Genomic DNA, 17,730 nt, shown 5'->3' on the forward strand with positions numbered 1-17,730 from the left:
CAGGGACTGCATCCGCAGTTCCATAGCAGCCGCCTTCTCCTGATTCTCCTTCTGCATTTGTTGGATCATTCCAACAATTGAAGAGAGGGCCTGTCCCAGTTCTACTGGGAGACCGGCCGATGTTGAGGGAATAGGCTCCGGAATCTGAACCGGAGTAGCCGACACCTCGTCGACCTCATCCTCTACGACGTCCGGGGTTTGAACTTCATCCTGACCTTCTGCCAGGAGGTCTTGTTCCAAACGCTCGTCCACGTCAGACATCCTGTCATCTAACTGGATGTCTTGCATCGCGACCGCGACTTCAACGTCCACCTGGACCTGATCTTGGGGGATCTCCTCTTGAGGCTGGGGAATCACTGCATCAGCTAATGCCTTGGGAAAAAGATACGCCCTCATCTTCTCACTTGGAAGATAAGGGCCAGAGGTATTCTTTTGGAAGCCCCTTACCCAGGTACGAAGCTTCTCCCTTGCTATATCCCTTGATTCCGCCGTCCTAGGGGAATCAAAAGCCTCAGTAATCAGGTTAGTGCATACAGTACATACCTGAGGGTCCCAATACTGGAGATCATCCTTGGAGACAGCGCATGCTGCGTGTCTCCTACAACACTCATGTCCGCAGAGGTACTTGCTGCGGACGTTGCAGAAAACATTTCCGCACTTCGGAGGGTCCTCCTGTAAAGAGAAGAAATTTCCATGAGTATCAAGTGAACTATGTATCACTGGATATGCATAGTATAGCATAACAATTCATAAAGGAAAGACACACACTTGTGTTTCCCTCACAACCCATTGTTCCAGCCTTCCAGATAATAAAATCAAATGGTTAATCTCTTCTAGAGTAACCAATGCAAGGTTTCCAGAGGAAACAGGTGGAGCTCACACCTAAGCAATGATTTTAAAATCCTGGATAATAGACAGGAAAGAACTCACTTTCCTATCTGTAGGGCAACAGCAAAGGGATGTGCAAGAAAACACAAAAGTGTTAGAACACACAGTGCTGTACCAAAACCCTTACCATAGTTTTCTTCTTACTGTATATGTTATACTGAAGAATACTAGTACAGTATAGGGGGATACGTGCCGGCCGGCACACATCATAACTAGCTTTAAAGTATACTACTTAACAGCTATAAGGCGGCAGCACTCTGGTTCAAATGCATGTGCCGGCCGGCAGCAACTGCCGGCCGGCAACAGCCAATGTCGGCCGGCAACTACACAAGGTAGTACCCAGCTGCCGGCCACACTCTTGGTGACCGGCAGACAAGGGCTGACATAAGCCGGCCGGCAAAGGTACAAGACCGATGCCAGCCGGCAGCAAAAGAACCAGAGGACTACACCTGCCCGGCTGCCGGCCTCATAGGCCGGCAGCCGGGTCGGGTACAGCACTAGAAGAAAAATAGAATGGATGCCGGGATAAGAGTGTACACAACCTCCAAGCCCGGCAATCCGAAAGAGTGCATATAAGGAAGGGAAGAATCTAATTCAGGCTTCCTGACCAATGCCGTCTGGCTCTACAGGCAGGCATGGATGAGGGACCAAGAGAGGTCCGGGCAGCACTCAAAAATATAAGACCCTTGCCGGCTGGCAAGGGGCTGAGTCAATTCCACATCCTAACCTATACTAGGTCCAGATGTAGAACGACGTACAGTACAGTAATGGCTAGGCCATTACGGAGAAAGAGGGGGAAGGGACAAGAGGGTCCTACCAACCTTGCTTTAGTGACAGATCACCCGCAGCCAAGAAACTTATCTTAGCCTAAGGGAGATCTAAGGGGGAAGGCCAGCAATACTTGCCAGCTCCCAGAGCACCAAAGCAAGGAAGGTGTTGCTACTCCCAGGGAAAGAAACTTATCCTCCCCCGAGAACAGCAACAAGGACTAGTCTGGTAGATCACAAAAGAAGGAATCATATCCACAGAAACCTTTGCTAAGCTCCCTTTGTCTGTGTCAGGCCAGCGAGGGGGACTCTGCCCCAAGCCAGACAACACAGACTCAGACTAAAAAACTCTGTTGTTCTGTCCCTCTTTGAACCATACTACAGGAACAGGAAGGTACAGTAACACCCCAGTATAGTTTTATGGAAAATAAATTCGGAAAAAACCACTTAGGGATAAGCCCAAGGCTTAAACAGAGGGAAAGGGATTGCATACCTTCTCCGAAGAAAAGAAAGCAACCGGGGAGTATGATAAAGTATACTAAGGCTCCATAAGCAACTAGCCTAGGCACCAAGAGAATCGATTACCTAAATCACCGAAACTCACTCGTATACTATCTTGGAAATATTCCACACAGTCTTAAATGTATAAAACATAGCCTAAAGCTTCAATAAAATTTTTATTACACTCGGAAAAACCAAAATCATGCATGAAGTACTAGGACCAAACGACTAGGCTACATGGCCTAGCGTAGGCCAGAATGGCGAATACTTCGCCAAATTAATACTAAGCACGAAAAGAAATCCTATGTAATGCTAAATAGCTAAAATTTATTAAAGCAAAACAACCAGGAATGTCGCTCTGACTAACTAAACTTATACCTAGCGAGCGACAGCGTCCAGGACGCCTCTGGTAGGCTACGGCTCTTGTATCAAAGATTAATCCTATTAATCACTCAAAAATTTACCAAGAGCCTACATTTATACATAAAAGACATTATACTCAACTTATCAGAGGCCGACGAAGACGGAGAAGCCATGAAAAAGTAGAATAAATCCAAGATTTGCGAGAAACACAGGAAAAAACACCGAGTTGTTAAGCTACGCAAAAAGGAATACAGATGGCGCCAGGATTGGCGCCAGGCACACATACGAATCGGAGGATAAGGAAGCCTTGGGAGCGGCTCCCCTTTTTCTTTCCCGAATTCGTTTCTTGCCAATCCCTCCTACGAGACGAAATCTCTGTCCAGGATGCAGATTGCCATGTGGCGTGTCAAGAATACGTCCTCTGATATGTCGCGATATCCCTTTCACGAGGGATACTCGCTCCAGGAGTTAGAATTCTGGTACCTTAAGGTAAATTCTCTGGGAATATCGCCGTAGTTGTAATATACCCTAGGAAGCTACCCTATAGGAACTTCCATCAGGACGACATGGCTTGAGCCCAAAAATATATATATATAACAATTATTCACAATTATTTCGGTCATACAAGTCGTTTTAGGGAAAATAACTTCAATATAATGATTGATAGATCAACAATTTCACTGGTTCAATTTCTCGCTTTACTTAAATATCAAGGTTTAAAAGCTAAAAAAAGGTTCTCAAATGGATGTAAAAACAAAATTGAATATTCATATATGTATTTCGTTAACCATAGCTGAAAGAAAATACTCTGTAATAAGTGTAAAAGTTCCTGAAAGCAATCCACAATTGCTAAATTATTATTAGAATTGTTATAAACATTATTGCCCTTCCCATAACATCATTATCATTATTATCACCATAGTAGCATTTGTAGTAGTTATGAAGTCTCTGGGGCTCCATAATAATAAGAAATATCTAATGAGCAGAGAATGACCATATATAAATACTTCTGAGGAAATAAAATAGCTAATAGAGTAAAAGAGTATACAAATTAGATATTAAATAATCATTTTGACTTAAACTTCAACATAAGGAAAAAAAAGGTGGGGGGGGGGGAATACAAATTAATACACAATGTAGATAAAAAGTGTATTTTAATTTTCACCACCCCAGTAGAAGGCCATGGTAAAACGAGATATTAAATAATTATTTTGACTTAAACTTCAACAGAAGGAAAAAAAAAGAAAAAAAAAGTGCAAATTAATACATATATACTGTAGATAAAGTGTATTTAAGTTTTCACCACCCCAGTAGAAGGCCATGGTAAAACGAGATATTATATAATTATTTCGACTTAAACTTCAACAGGAGGAAAAAAAAAAAAGAAAAAAAAAGGGGAATGCAAATTAATACATACTGTAGATAAAAATGTCTATTTAAGTTTTCACCACCCCAGTAGAAGGCCATGGTAAAACGAGATATTAAATAATTATTTTGACTTAAACTTCAACAGAAGGAAGAAAAAAAGAAAAAAAAGGGGGGATGCAAATTAATACATACTGTAGATAAAAATGTCTATTTAAGTTTTCACCACCCCAGTAGAAGGCCATGGTAAAACGAGATATTAAATAATTATTTTGACTTAAACTTCAACAGAAGGAAAAAAAAAAGAAAAAAAAATGCAAATTAATATATACTGTAGATAAAAAAAAAAGTGTACTTTAGTTTTCACCACCCCAGTAGAAGGCCATGGTAAAACGAGATATTGAATAATTATTTTGACTTAAACTTCAACAGAAGAAAAAAAAAAAGGGGGGGGAATGCAAATTAATACATACTGTAGATAAAAAGAGTGTATAAATTAATACATACAGTAGATAAAAATGTCTATTTAAGTTTTCACCATCCCAGTAGAAGGCCAACGTAAAACGAGATATTAAATAATTATTTAGACTTAAACTTCAACAGAAGGAAAAAAAAAAGAAAAAAAAGGGGGAATGCAAATTAATACACACTGTAGATAAAAATGTCTATTTAAGTTTTCACCATCCCAGTAGAAGGCCAATGTAAAACGAGATATTAAATAATCATTTTGACTTAAACTTCAACAGAAGGAAAAAAAAAGAAAAGAAAAAAGGGGGGGGGGGGGGAATGCAAATCAATACATACTGTAGATAAAAATGTCTATTTAAGTTTTCACCACCCCAGTAGAAGGCCATAGTAAAACGACTACATCACAGTCGAATACTTAAGAACATTATCTAAATAATCATGATCCTAAACGTCCTTGTTGAAAATCTGTTGGACAGGGATTCGAGTCCCACTCAAGGTTGACTGTTTTAGTAGTGTCTGCAACCTCACCATTCTTGTGAGCTAGGGATGGCAGGTTTGTGGGAGCCTGCATGTCTACCTACTGGGTCATCAGCAACCACTGCCTGGCTCTCCCTGGTCCTAGCTTGGTAGAGAGGGGCTTAGGCGCTGATCTTATGTGTATAATTGCCTCAAGTACACTATCCTGTCCCTTGCCTCTGCCATTCATGAGTGGCCTTTAAACCTCTTGATTCTTTGGCACCTGAGACTAGCCTTAAGCTATAATATTCTGGAGAAAAACTCTACTCAATTAAGCAAAATATATAAAAACCTGCTACTACTACTACTACTACTACTACTAATAATGATAATAATAATAATAATAATAATAATAATAATAATAATAATTGTAATAATGCAAAAAAAAAATTGCATTCATTAAATATCAAAGAAATTTGAGACTAGCCTTGAGGTATAATATTCTGGAGAAAAAAAAATTACTTAATTAGGCAAAATATATTAAAAAAACTACTACTACTACTACTACTACTACTACTACTACTACTACTACTACTACTACTAATAATAATAATAATAATAATAATAATAATACAAAAAAGAAAAATTTTGCAGTCATTAAATATCAAAGCAATTTACCCATGGAAAAGATATAAAGATAAGAAAATAAAAATGTCCCCAAAATATACCACATATCCCCAAAAATTAATACGCAATGTTCCAATGACCGAGGAAATCTTACGTACAAAACTAAATTTCCAATTTTTTTCGGAACATAATGCCGTGTAGAAATTGACTACTATTACAATAAGAAAAAAATTGTAATCACAATTATCAAGTTCAAATAAACTTCCTTCGAAGGGCATTAGAATAATTTCCATTTTCTGTTCTCTACAATTCTCCTATTTTCTACTACCTAACGTTTATAGTATACAGTATTAAGTTTACTATACAATATTACAGGTGAGGTTAAAAACCTACGGAGTTGTAGCCACTAAAATACAGAGGATAATAAAGGTTAATGAATAGGGAAATATAAAATGGTAACATACCATGCAAAACTAAAAACGTAGTACAGAGAGTTAAGAACTTAATTATTATCAGTTAATAAAATGATTGCTATTATTCATGTAAAAACACATGATAACGGGCCTATATGAAATTTTGATACTAAAAAAAAAAAGTCTCCTAATACATTAATACTCGAAATAAAAATAATTCATCGTTAATACAAAGGTGAAATAATGCTTACATCGCATATCAACAGAATGGGATAATAGTCCAATATCTTACAGAGATAGAAAAAGAATCCTAAAAGAGAAAACCGGACTTCAAAGGTGAGAGGGGATCATTGGGAGGCTTGCATGACCGTGACCTATTTTCTTATGACTCACCTGGCGGTATATAAAGACAGTGAGACCAACGCAAACCACTAGTCTCACTCAGTCCACCACAGATATGAAGCTGGTAAGGAACTAGAGCATCCAAGACCTGTTAAAATAACAATACTTCAGAGGAAGTACCTCAGGTTTTAAATTTCTAGGACTAACACCAGATTTACTACAAAATAGTTCATAGTATTTTCAATTACTGATATTCATGTATTTTACCTTCTACTTTCTCCTTTAATTACATTGCTAAGTTTAAAAGTTATTATCTCTACCAGTTCATCGTCGCTTGTTTGGCCGTCGTGTCCTTGGCCGCACCAAGGCCCGACAAACCCGCTCCTTCCTACGGCGCCCCCGCTCAGAGATCCTTCGTCAGCTCCGCCGAAGTGCCAGCTATCCTCCGCGATGACAGACAAATGTCTGACGATGCATCCAGCTACAACTTCGCCATTGAGACCGAAGACGGAATCCAACGCGAGGAATTCGGTTCTGCCATCGACAGCGGAAGCGCTGAAGGAGCCGTCGCTCAAAGCGGAAAGATCTCGTAAGTCTCTCCGTCTGTCTGTCTGTCTGTCTTCATTGCTCCATCCATTTCCTTCACCTAACTCAACTCAACTCAATAAGAGAAGATAACACAATGAGACACATTCTCTTGTCTCATTTTGGCCACTTTCTCATTTCTTTTTCCTTTTCCTCCTCCACAGCTTCACCCTCCCCGACGGCCAACAGTTCGAGATGACCTTCGTGGCTGACGAAAATGGCTTCCAGCCCCAGTCTTCCTTCCTGCCAGTGGCACCCGAATTCCCCCACCCCATTCCCCAGTTCGTCCTCGACCAGATCGAAAAGGCAAGACGCGAGGATGAGGAAGCTGCCCGCTCTGCCCCACGCAGTGCCCCATCCAACAGCTACCAAGCCCCTTAAGAACAGCTTCATCACTCAGTGATTACCAACGATCGACTTAAACTCGAATTACCGAAACCTATTTAACCTTGATATTTATTCTGAACAACCAGCATCTGGTTTGCTCATTGTAAATTATGTAAATAAAAATGATGATTTATTTATTAGTTTGTGACCTTCAACAACTTCTAGTATTCTATCTTTATATGAAGCTATATATTCCAACAATAACAAGTTTTATTTTCTAGTTTGATGAAAATAATTTTTGCATATATTATGTTTGAAATTATCTTTGACGAAAAAAACAGTGGAATAATCTTTGGAATGAGAATAAAATTTAAATAATCATTATCTTTAAGAGAAATGGTTTATAAAAGAACTTTATTGTAGTCGGGTTCACTATGTTATTTTGTTAGATATTTGTGAAGACTATCAAAATTAAATATTTTTAGAAACTTTATAATATAAACAATAACACAAATAATGCTTTAATTTGCTCTGATACTTAAATAGCAGCCATCCTCGATTTTGCAAAATGGCTGCCTTAAAATAAAAGGTTCTTATCAATATTTCACCTTATGAACCTAAAAATATTACTTTGGCAGCTAAAGCCAAGCTGACTCTTACACGAATTTGTGGTACACATTGTCACGACTCAATTCTTGAACTGGCGTGAACTCGTCGAGAACTGGCGTGAAGAGTTCGTAAACCTGTCGTGACAAGAAATTTGAAATGTTCAAAATTTTGGTCACGACAAAATTTTGTGACCGGGTCGTGAACTATGCGCGAACTGTTCGTGAACTCGTCAGGACGATACATGAGGTGGGCAAAATAAGCGTGAACTTGTCGTGCCAGTTCGTGTCAATGTTTTTTTTTTTTTTTTTATCTTACAGTTCGTGCCACAAAATGTCACGACTTGCCACGACAAATTCGTGGCAAAAAGTCGTACAAGTGTCAGGGTACTCTAAGCCTTCATCTTCAGGAACAAGGAATACAATAGTATCAATATAAATCTGGTAAATTCAGCCACAAACTTAGCTGGCCTATTAACCTTGGAGCAAAAAGTGTGCAGGGCCATATACCTCTCTCACGGCTGGCTATTGCATAACTAGGGTAGCTGGGACGCTATTGGGTCGTGGCATAGCATGTTATCCCGGTTTAGAAACACTGATATGCCACTCACACCCACATTTTTATCAAAATTTTTAAGAGTGATCAAAAATTAACGTTTCATGAAGTTAGTGTCCATCAAGAACCAAAATTCTCCACATGACAAAACTGGGTTTGATCTTTTAGGAAACCAAGGAGTCTTCACATATCCGTTTCATACTTCTGTATGTCTTCACCTTTTTACACTCTGCCGTATTGGTAACAATTTGTGCAGGATAAGTTTTTTGCAAGATCATCTTGCAGAAGAACAGTCTGTTTTGTATTGGCAGTTAGCAATCGCAATGATGGTTTTTGGAACTGGAAGGGCATCTGCCATGGATGGTTTTTCAGCAGGCCATTTTACACCTTGTGGTAGCCATATTCTGCAGGAGATCCAACTAACGATCCTTCAAAGCAATGATGGTCTTGTCCCCACACTTAGGCTAGGATATGGATTTTTAGGAAATGTTGTGTTAGAGCTCCATTGGTGACTAATCACTTTCTACTTGCAGAAGATATGCCATCGCAGTTCACAGAGGGTCCTAGTATAGTAGTCTGTGAGGGATTAGCCTCAGCTGCGCAGATGAAGCTAGCTAGAGTGGCCATCATAATTTCAGTTACTTCTGCCTCTGTACAAAGCATCTAAAGAGAACGAATTACATCTCTTATCTGTCTTCATGAAGACTTGCAGCCATGTTGCTTTACCTATTCAAGAGAACTGTTCTGTATTGTTAGCACCAGATAACTACCATAATCTGACATAGCCTTTGCTCTTTCTATCCGTATAGCTCTCCATACTGGCTCTATCCCATGGAAATGGTATGTGTTCTTCAGCAGGAGATCATAATTTGCTTTGACTAACAATAGGAAATCTGTGACTCAGAAGATAACCATCAATGCATCCAATAGTTTTCGCTGCAAAGCCGAGAGAGCCAAGTATAAAAACATCGTCTTTGATTCTTCATGATTATTGTCCTGGTATAGTAAGTCTTCATTGCTAAGACGTTATGATCTGTTTGTGTAATGTGCTGTTCTACTCTTAGCGTCTTTACAGCAAGACGGTTAGTCAGGTCCCTCTTTGTCTCGTTATATGAAAAGAACGACCTCATCGGGATATGCTTTATAACCGAGTCATCTCTGAACCAATACTGGATTATTGCTCTTACTTGTTTTCTGTTATCCCTAGTAGCACTCATCAGAGGTTCACCCCTGTATGTGTCAAATACAAGAATGATTTCATCATAACCTCCAAAGTGCTTTCAAGTCATGCTTACTGGGCACCATTTGAGCTGCACTGATGGCTAAACCACCTACGGGGTAACTTTATCATGTAGGTAAATTGAGATTATCATGTAAAAAATGAAAAGAAATGCGCTCGTGAGATGCATTTTTAGTCAGATGAAAAGTGGTAAGAGGGTTAGCAAAGTAGGATAATAAAAACGGTAGGATTTGACATGGCTTGGTATTGTGGAAAGAAAGAGAGACGATAGATGGGTGAAAAGTTCATAATTCAATATTGTTGGGAAGAAGTGGGAAAAACAGATTACGGGAGTGCCAAATAATTGCGTGAAAAAGTATACCTAATGCAAAAATAGTCTTAATTTCAAGAAACTGGAGGAGTGTAGCACAGATACGAGGAAAATAGCGAAAAATATGAATAGCTTCGATACGATGCCAACCATGTCATAGTTATGCCTCAAGATACGAAAATGCTTGATCACAACCAGCAACATATTAAAACATTTCCGGCTCAAATTTTCTTTGCATCCTTCTCAAAAAGAAATTTTCAATCTAAATATTTCCTCCAATTATATTTTACCAAAACCTGTAAGAAATTTCCATTTCTACATATTTCTTCTAATTTTGGGTTACCAAAACCTGTAAGAGTGCAGGGAAGATAAGAGGTGAACAGTGCTAAATGTGCAGACTTTTGATACTCTTCTGGCAAGAATTCCAAGTAAATGAATAAAGCAGCAAGCACTGGGTAGGTTTGATGCACAATAGTTTCATCCATAATTGCACAGAGAAAGTTTAAATAGAAGTAAAATTAAAGGGGGAAGTTAAACCCTGTTGCCAAATAAACGAGAGAGAGAGAGAGAGAGAGAGAGAGAGAGAGAGAGAGAGAGAGAGAAACTTTACATAACAAGTCTGCCCAAAACAGTAAGATAATAAAATCCACAGGTTCATAGAACAACAACGAGGTGAAAATTAGTCTATTGAAATAAACTTATGTCTCAAGTTACAAATTAAATTTCTGTTGTTAAAACTCCTTAAAAAAAAAAAAAAAAAAAAAAAAAAAACTTGAGCCCTTCGTTCCCTTTCGTGGGACACTAAATGTACTAGTCAAGGGTGGCATATAGCCCACTTTAATTGAAACAACAACAACTTTATCAGTATAAGAATCAACGTTGTACCTTATCAGAAAGATCAAATTAAATGAAACATTATCAAGTATATTTTCTCCTTTGTGATATTGGGAACATCATCATATCTAACCTGTCACAGGAAAAAAAAATATGGGAAAATTGAATGAAAAAAATAAAAATTTTGATGATAATGAATGGGAAATCTCCCTGAATATTACAATACCAACATATTATTAAAAACAATAGTAATAGTAATAATAATAATAATAATTCTTAAATGATAGACGACCAAGAAATGAAAATTATATCAATACCAATTAACTTCAATATTAACCCATTAAAATAGTATTAGTTACTTGAGAGAGAGAGAGAGAGAGAGAGAGAGAGAGAGAGAGAGAGAGAGATGCAAATCTAGTTAAACTGGTCCTCTAAAACTTCTTATTCAAATTTGAATGTTAGTCCCAAGATCTCCGAACAGCTTATCTTAAAAAAAATGTCATCAATAATGAAATAAAGAAAACAATAACCTAATAAATATTTTGTTATAGGATAAGGCCTTTTGGCACCAAGTGACATAATTAAGTTAATATCTTCCCTCAAAATATGAGAAAAGATTTGGACCTCACCAGATCTTGGAATGGATCAATAAGAGTATTCTAAACACATTCAAAACACCCATAGAATAAATTCCTTCGAATAACACTGGTTTTAAAAACATCCACGTACCTGTGTTATAAATATTAAAAAGAAAGTTACGAATAAAGCTTTTTAAAGAAGTCACCCAGGCATCCTATGAGAGAGAGAGAAAAAAAGGACTTACGATGGGAGGAGTTTAGTGCCAACCTTGAATGACCATGACCTAGTTTCCAAGAGCTCACCCGGCGGTATATAAAGACGGTGAGACCAACGCAAACCACTAGTCTCACTCAGACCACCACAGATATGAAGCTGGTAAGAAACTACATCACCCAAGTCCTTTCAAGAAAACATTCCTCAAGAGGAATCATCTTTGTTATACCAATCTTGGACCCATTCCAGATTGAACTAAATTATATCTTAAGACTTTCAATGGAAAGTATTTACGTATTTTATGGTCTACATACTCCTTTGACTACATTGCAAATTTAACAATTATCATCTCTCTTCCAGATCATCTTCGCTTGCTTGGCCGTCGTGTCCTTGGCCGCCCCAAGGCCCGACAAACCCGCTCCTTCCTACGGCGCTCCCGCTCAGAGATCCTTCGTCAGCTCCGCCGAAGTGCCAGCTATCCTCCGCGATGACAGACAAATGTCTGACGATGCATCCAGCTACAACTTCGCCATTGAGACCGAAGACGGAATCCAACGCGAGGAATTCGGTTCTGCCATCGACAGCGGAAGCGCTGAAGGAGCCGTCGCTCAAAGCGGAAAGATCTCGTAAGTTTCTCCGTCTGTCTGTCTGTCTGTCTGTCTTCATTGCTTCATCCATTTCCACTCAACTCAACTCAACTCAAAAAGAGAAGACAACACAATGAGACACATTCTCTTGTCTCCTTTTGGCCACTTTCTCATTTCTTTTTCCTTTTCCTCCTCCACAGCTTCACCCTCCCCGACGGCCAACAGTTCGAGATGACCTTCGTGGCTGACGAAAATGGCTTCCAGCCCCAGTCTTCCTTCCTGCCAGTGGCACCCGAATTCCCCCACCCCATTCCCCAGTTCGTCCTCGACCAGATCGAAAAGGCAAGACGCGAGGATGAGGAAGCTGCCCGCTCTGCCCCACGCAGTGCCCCATCCAACAGCTACCAAGCCCCTTAAGAACAGCTTCATCACTCAGTGATTACCAACGATCGACTTAAACTCGAATTACCGAAACTTATTCAACCTTGATATTTATTCTGAACATCCAGCATCTGGTTTGCTCATTGTAAGTTATGTAAATAAAAATGATGATTTACTTATTAGTTTGTCACCTTCAACAACTTCTATTATTCTATTTTTACATGAAGCTATACAATCCAACAATAACAAGTTTTATTTTCTAGTTTGATGAAAATAATTTTTGCATATATTATGTTTCAAATTATCTTTGACGAAACAAATAGTGGGATTATCTTTGGAACGAGAAAAAAAATTTAAATAACCATTATCTTTAGGAGAAATAGTTTATAAAAGAACTTCATTCTAGTCGGGTTCACTATCTTATTTTGCCAAATATATGTTAAGAGTATCAAGACTATATATTTTTTGGAAACTTTTTAATATAAACAGACGGAAAAAATGCTTCCATTTGCTCTGATACTTATATAGCCCCATCTTGGATTTTACAAAATAACTGACTAAAAAAAAGGTTCTAATCAATATTTCACCTAAACACCCTAGATATACTACTTTGGCATCTAATCCACCAGTTTCAGGGACAAGGAATACAATGGTAACAGCATAAATAAGCTAGATTCAACCACAAACTTAGGTGGCCATCGAAGCTCGTCCATCAACCTTGGAGTACAAAGTGTAGGGCCCTACACCTCTCTCAATGCTGGCTACTGCGGTATCCAGGCTAGCGGGGACCAAGTCACGCTGCGGCGTAGCATGTTATCCATGTTTAGAAACACCAGGGTCCCATTCACACCCCTCTTTTTTTTATCAAATGTTTTACAAGTGATCAGACATGAACATTTCATAAAGTTAGTGTTCATTAAGAACCAAAATGATCATGACAAAAATGGTTAATCTTTTGGGAAACCTAGATGTCTACATATCAATGTTATACTTCTGTGTGTCCTCATCTTTCTCAAACTGCTGGACTAGCAAAACTTTGTGCAGGAAAAGTTCTTTGTTCTGCAAGGAAGAAGTCTCTTTTGCAGAAGGAGCTAACAATCACAATGGTGTCCTTTAGAGCTAGAAGGGTATCTGTCATGGTTGGTTTTTCAGCTGGCCATCATACTCCTTATGGTAACCATATTCTGCAAGGGATCTAATTGAGCATACTTCAGAACAATGCTGATCTGTCCCCATACTTAGGTTTGGATATGGATTTATAGGACATGTTGTGTCAGAGCTCTGATGGTAGCATGTCCCTTTTGACATATGTTTGAAAAAGAGATACCATCGCAGTTTAGAGATGGTCTTGATGTAGATGCTTCTAGGGAAGTAGGCTGCACAGGTGAAGGTAGCCAGAGTTGCCTAATAGTTTCAGACACTTCTACCTCTATTGAAGGCATCTACACAGAACGAATTATATCTCTATCAGACTTTATTTAGACTTGCAAACCATGTTGCTTTGCCTATACGAGAGAATTTTTCATTGTTGTCAAGACCCCAGAGGCCATGGAAATGGATGCGTTCTTCAGCATGAAGTCATAGTTTGCTATGACTAACAATAGGATATCTGTGTCTAGGGAGAAGAAAACCACTTGTGCATTCGTTGAGTTTCGCAGCGATGAGGGAAGAGGCAAGTACATCAACAGTGTGTTTGTTTCTTCATGATTGTTTTCCTGGCATAGCATGTCTTCATTACTCTGAAGACATGATGATCAGATTACATCATGTACTATTTTGGTCTACCAACATTGATATAGAATGTCATTCTTTGCAATTGCAATGTTGCATATTTGCAGCTCTTCCTATATTTCAGGTCTGCTAATTAAAAACCCCCTCGGGTTTGGCCCCTAACTGAGCTAGAGGCTAGGGATAAAACCAAGCGTGTTTGGTGTCACGAGATAAAGAGATTGATACCTACTTTTTAAGTTCTGGGTCAATCAGTGAACTCTAAGGCCAGGACAAATTTGGGCTCTTAGTATTTTCCCCATTACTCCTAATCTGATCAAGACATAGAAAGAAATTGAGTTTGCACTACTGTATTCCTCTCCAAGTCGCATAGAGTGGTGTACATTTAGACTGTGAGTGGTCAAATTGAAATTTTTCCTCAGTTAAAGCTCACTTGTGAAGTACTCATGGTAGGCGCTGTGTGCATCCATTAGAAACGGCAACCCCAAAGGATAAAAAGTTCAACTTGTTTTACATGTAAGCGATTTTGGGACCGGTGGCTCTTCTCATCCCTTCGTTAGGGCTAACAACAAGATAATCCATCACAGCCCATTTTCCACGACCTAGCACATGCCACATTCCACAAATTGACCGTGACAGGCACCATAACATTTCCGCTGGGCTGGCCCGTCAAACGGTGCCAACAAGGTCACGATCGGTCCCATAGTTAGGCCTCAAGATACGAAAATGCTTGATCCCAACCAGCCACATAATTAAACATTTCAGGCTCAACTTTTCTTTCGCCACCTTCTCAAAAAGAAATTTCCCATTCTCCATATTTCCTCTAATTTTGGATTACCAAAACCTGTAAGGAGTGCAGGAAAGATAAGACGTGTATCGTGCTAAATGTGTAGAACTTTGACTCTTCTGGCGAGAATTCCATGTAAATGAATAAAGCAGCAGTGTGTAGGTTTAATGCACAACGGTTTCATCCATAATTGGACAGAAAAAGTTTAAATAGAAATAAAACTAGAGGGTGAAGTTAAACTCTGTTGCTAAATAAACATGTGAGAGAGAGAGAGAGAGAGAGAGAGAGAGAGAGAGAGAGACTTTACACAAGTATGCCCAAAACCGTAAGATAATAAAATCCACAGGTTCATAGAAGCACCACGAGGTGAAAATTAGTCTAATGAAAAAGACTTCTGTTTCAAGTTACAAATTAAGTTTCTGTTGTCAAAACTTCTCTTAAAGAAACTGATACCTTTCGATGGTTTTCGTGGGACACACTTAATGTACTAGTCAGGGGCGGCATATAGCCCGCTATAATTGAAATCACAAGTACTTTATTAGTATATGAATCAACGTTGTACCTCATCAGAAAGCGCAAATTAAACAAAACTTTCACATAATATATTTTCTCCTTTATGATTTTAGGAACGACATATTTAATCTGTCTCAGACGACGAAAAAAATATGGGAAAATTGAATGATAAAAGTAAAAATGTTGACGATACCGAATGGGAAATCTTTTTGAATATTACAACACCAACAAATTATTAAACACAACAATAATAATAAGAATAATAATAATATTAATAATAATAATTTTTAAATGATAGACGACCAATTAAAATATCAACGCTAATTAACTTCAATTTTAACCACTTGAAATTGGTTCAGTTACTTTGGAGAGAGAGAGAGAGAGAGAGAGAGAGAGAGAGAGAGAGAGAGAGATGGTCTTCTAAAACTTCTCATTCAAATTGGAATGTTAGTCCCTAGATCTCAAATAGAATAAATTCCTTCGAATGACACTACTTTTAAAAATATTCATGTAGCTGTGTTATGAATATCAAAGAGAAAGTTACGAATAAAGCTTTTTAACGAAGTCACCCCGGCATCCTAAAATAAAGAGAGAATAAACAGACTTATGATGGGAGGAGTTTATTGCCTACCTTGAATGACCGTGACCTAGTTTCCAAGGGCTCACCTGGCGGTATATAAAGACGGTGAGACCATCGCAAACCACTAGTCTCACTCAGTCCACCACAGATATGAAGCTGGTAAGAAACTACATCACCCAAGTCCTTTCAAGAAAACATTCCTCAAGAGGAAACACCTTTGTTATACCAATCTTGGACCCATTCCAGATTCAACTTGATTATATCTTAAGACTTTCAATGGAAAGTATTTGCGTATTTTATGGTCTACATACTCCTTTGACTACATTGCAAATTTAACATTTATCATCTCTCTTCCAGATCATCTTCGCTTGCTTGGCCGTCGTGTCCTTGGCCGCCCCAAGGCCCGACAAACCCGCTCCTTCCTACGGCGCCCCCGCTCAGAGATCCTTCGTCAGCTCCGCCGAAGTGCCAGCTATCCTCCGCGATGACAGACAAATGTCTGACGATGCATCCAGCTACAACTTCGCCATTGAGACTGAAGACGGCATCCAACGCGAGGAATTCGGTTCTGCCATCGACAGCGGAAGCGCTGAAGGAGCCGTCGCTCAAAGCGGAAAGATCTCGTAAGTCTTTCTGTCTGTCTGTCTGTCTGTCTTCATTGCTCCATCCATTTCCTTCACTCAAATCAACTCAATAAGAGAAAACAACACAATGAGACAAATTCTCTTGTCTCCTTTTGGCCACTTTCTCATTTCTTTTTCCTTTTCCTCCTCCACAGCTTCACCCTCCCCGACGGCCAACAGTTCGAGATGACCTTCGTGGCTGACGAAAATGGCTTCCAGCCCCAGTCTTCCTTCCTGCCTGTGGCACCCGAATTCCCCCACCCCATTCCCCAGTTCGTCCTCGACCAGATCGAAAAGGCAAGACGCGAGGATGAGGAAGCTGCCCGCTCTGCCCCACGCAGTGCCCCATCCAACAGCTACCAAGCCCCTTGAACAGCTTCATCACTCACTGATTACCAACGATCGACTTAAACTCGAATTACCGAAACCTATTTAACCTTGATATTTATTCTGAACAACCAGCATCTGGTTAGCTCATTGTAAATTATGTAAATAAAAATGATGATTTATTTATTAGTTTGTGATCTTCATCAACTTCTAGTATTTCCTTTTCATCTCAAGATATGCATTCTAAAAATAACAACTACTTTTTTTTCTGGTTTAATAAGAATATATTTTGCATTATTTCTTTCTGAAATTATATTTGACGAAACAAATAGTGGGATTATCTTTGTAACGAGAAAAAAATTTAAATAACCATTATCTTTAGGAGAAATGGTTTATAAAAGAACTTCATTCTAGTTGCCAGATATATGTTAGGAGTATCAAAACTATATATTTTTTGGAAACTTTATAATATAAACAGACAGAAAAAATGCTTCCATTTGCTCTGATACTTATATAGCCCCATCTTGGATTTTACAAAATGACTGACTAAAAAAAAGGTTCTAATCAAGATTTCACCTAAACACCCTAGAAATACTACTGTGGCATCTAATCCACCAGTTTCAGGGACAAGGAATACAATGGTAACAGCATAAATAAGCTAGATTCAACCACAAACTTAGGTGGCCATCAAAGCTCGTCCATCAACCTTGGAGTACAAAGTGTAGGGCCCTACACCTCTCTCACTGCTGGCTACTGCGGTATCCA

General features: G+C 38.9%; 2 protein-coding genes and 1 pseudogene across 2 annotated transcripts; all 3 read left to right on the forward strand.

Moving 5' to 3' along the window:
- Positions 1-6,211: 6,211 nt before the first annotated feature.
- On the forward strand, positions 6,212-7,295 carry LOC137645183 (larval cuticle protein 65Ag1-like; annotated as a pseudogene).
- Positions 7,296-11,498: 4,203 nt separating this feature from the next.
- Positions 11,499-12,550, forward strand: LOC137645194 (larval cuticle protein 65Ag1-like). The gene is given in 4 exon segments (XM_068378020.1): positions 11,499-11,533; positions 11,535-11,601; positions 11,800-12,065; positions 12,227-12,550. Coding segments are annotated over 4 exon segments (585 nt in total). The 3' UTR covers positions 12,444-12,550.
- A 3,521-nt stretch (positions 12,551-16,071) lies between these two features.
- Positions 16,072-17,075, forward strand: LOC137645203 (larval cuticle protein 65Ag1-like). The gene is given in 4 exon segments (XM_068378027.1): positions 16,072-16,106; positions 16,108-16,174; positions 16,373-16,638; positions 16,794-17,075. Coding segments are annotated over 4 exon segments (585 nt in total). The 3' UTR covers positions 17,011-17,075.
- Positions 17,076-17,730: the final 655 nt, after the last annotated feature.

The sequence above is a fragment of the Palaemon carinicauda genome, chromosome 1 (assembly GCF_036898095.1).
Source record: "Palaemon carinicauda isolate YSFRI2023 chromosome 1, ASM3689809v2, whole genome shotgun sequence".
NCBI lineage: Eukaryota > Metazoa > Arthropoda > Malacostraca > Decapoda > Palaemonidae > Palaemon > Palaemon carinicauda.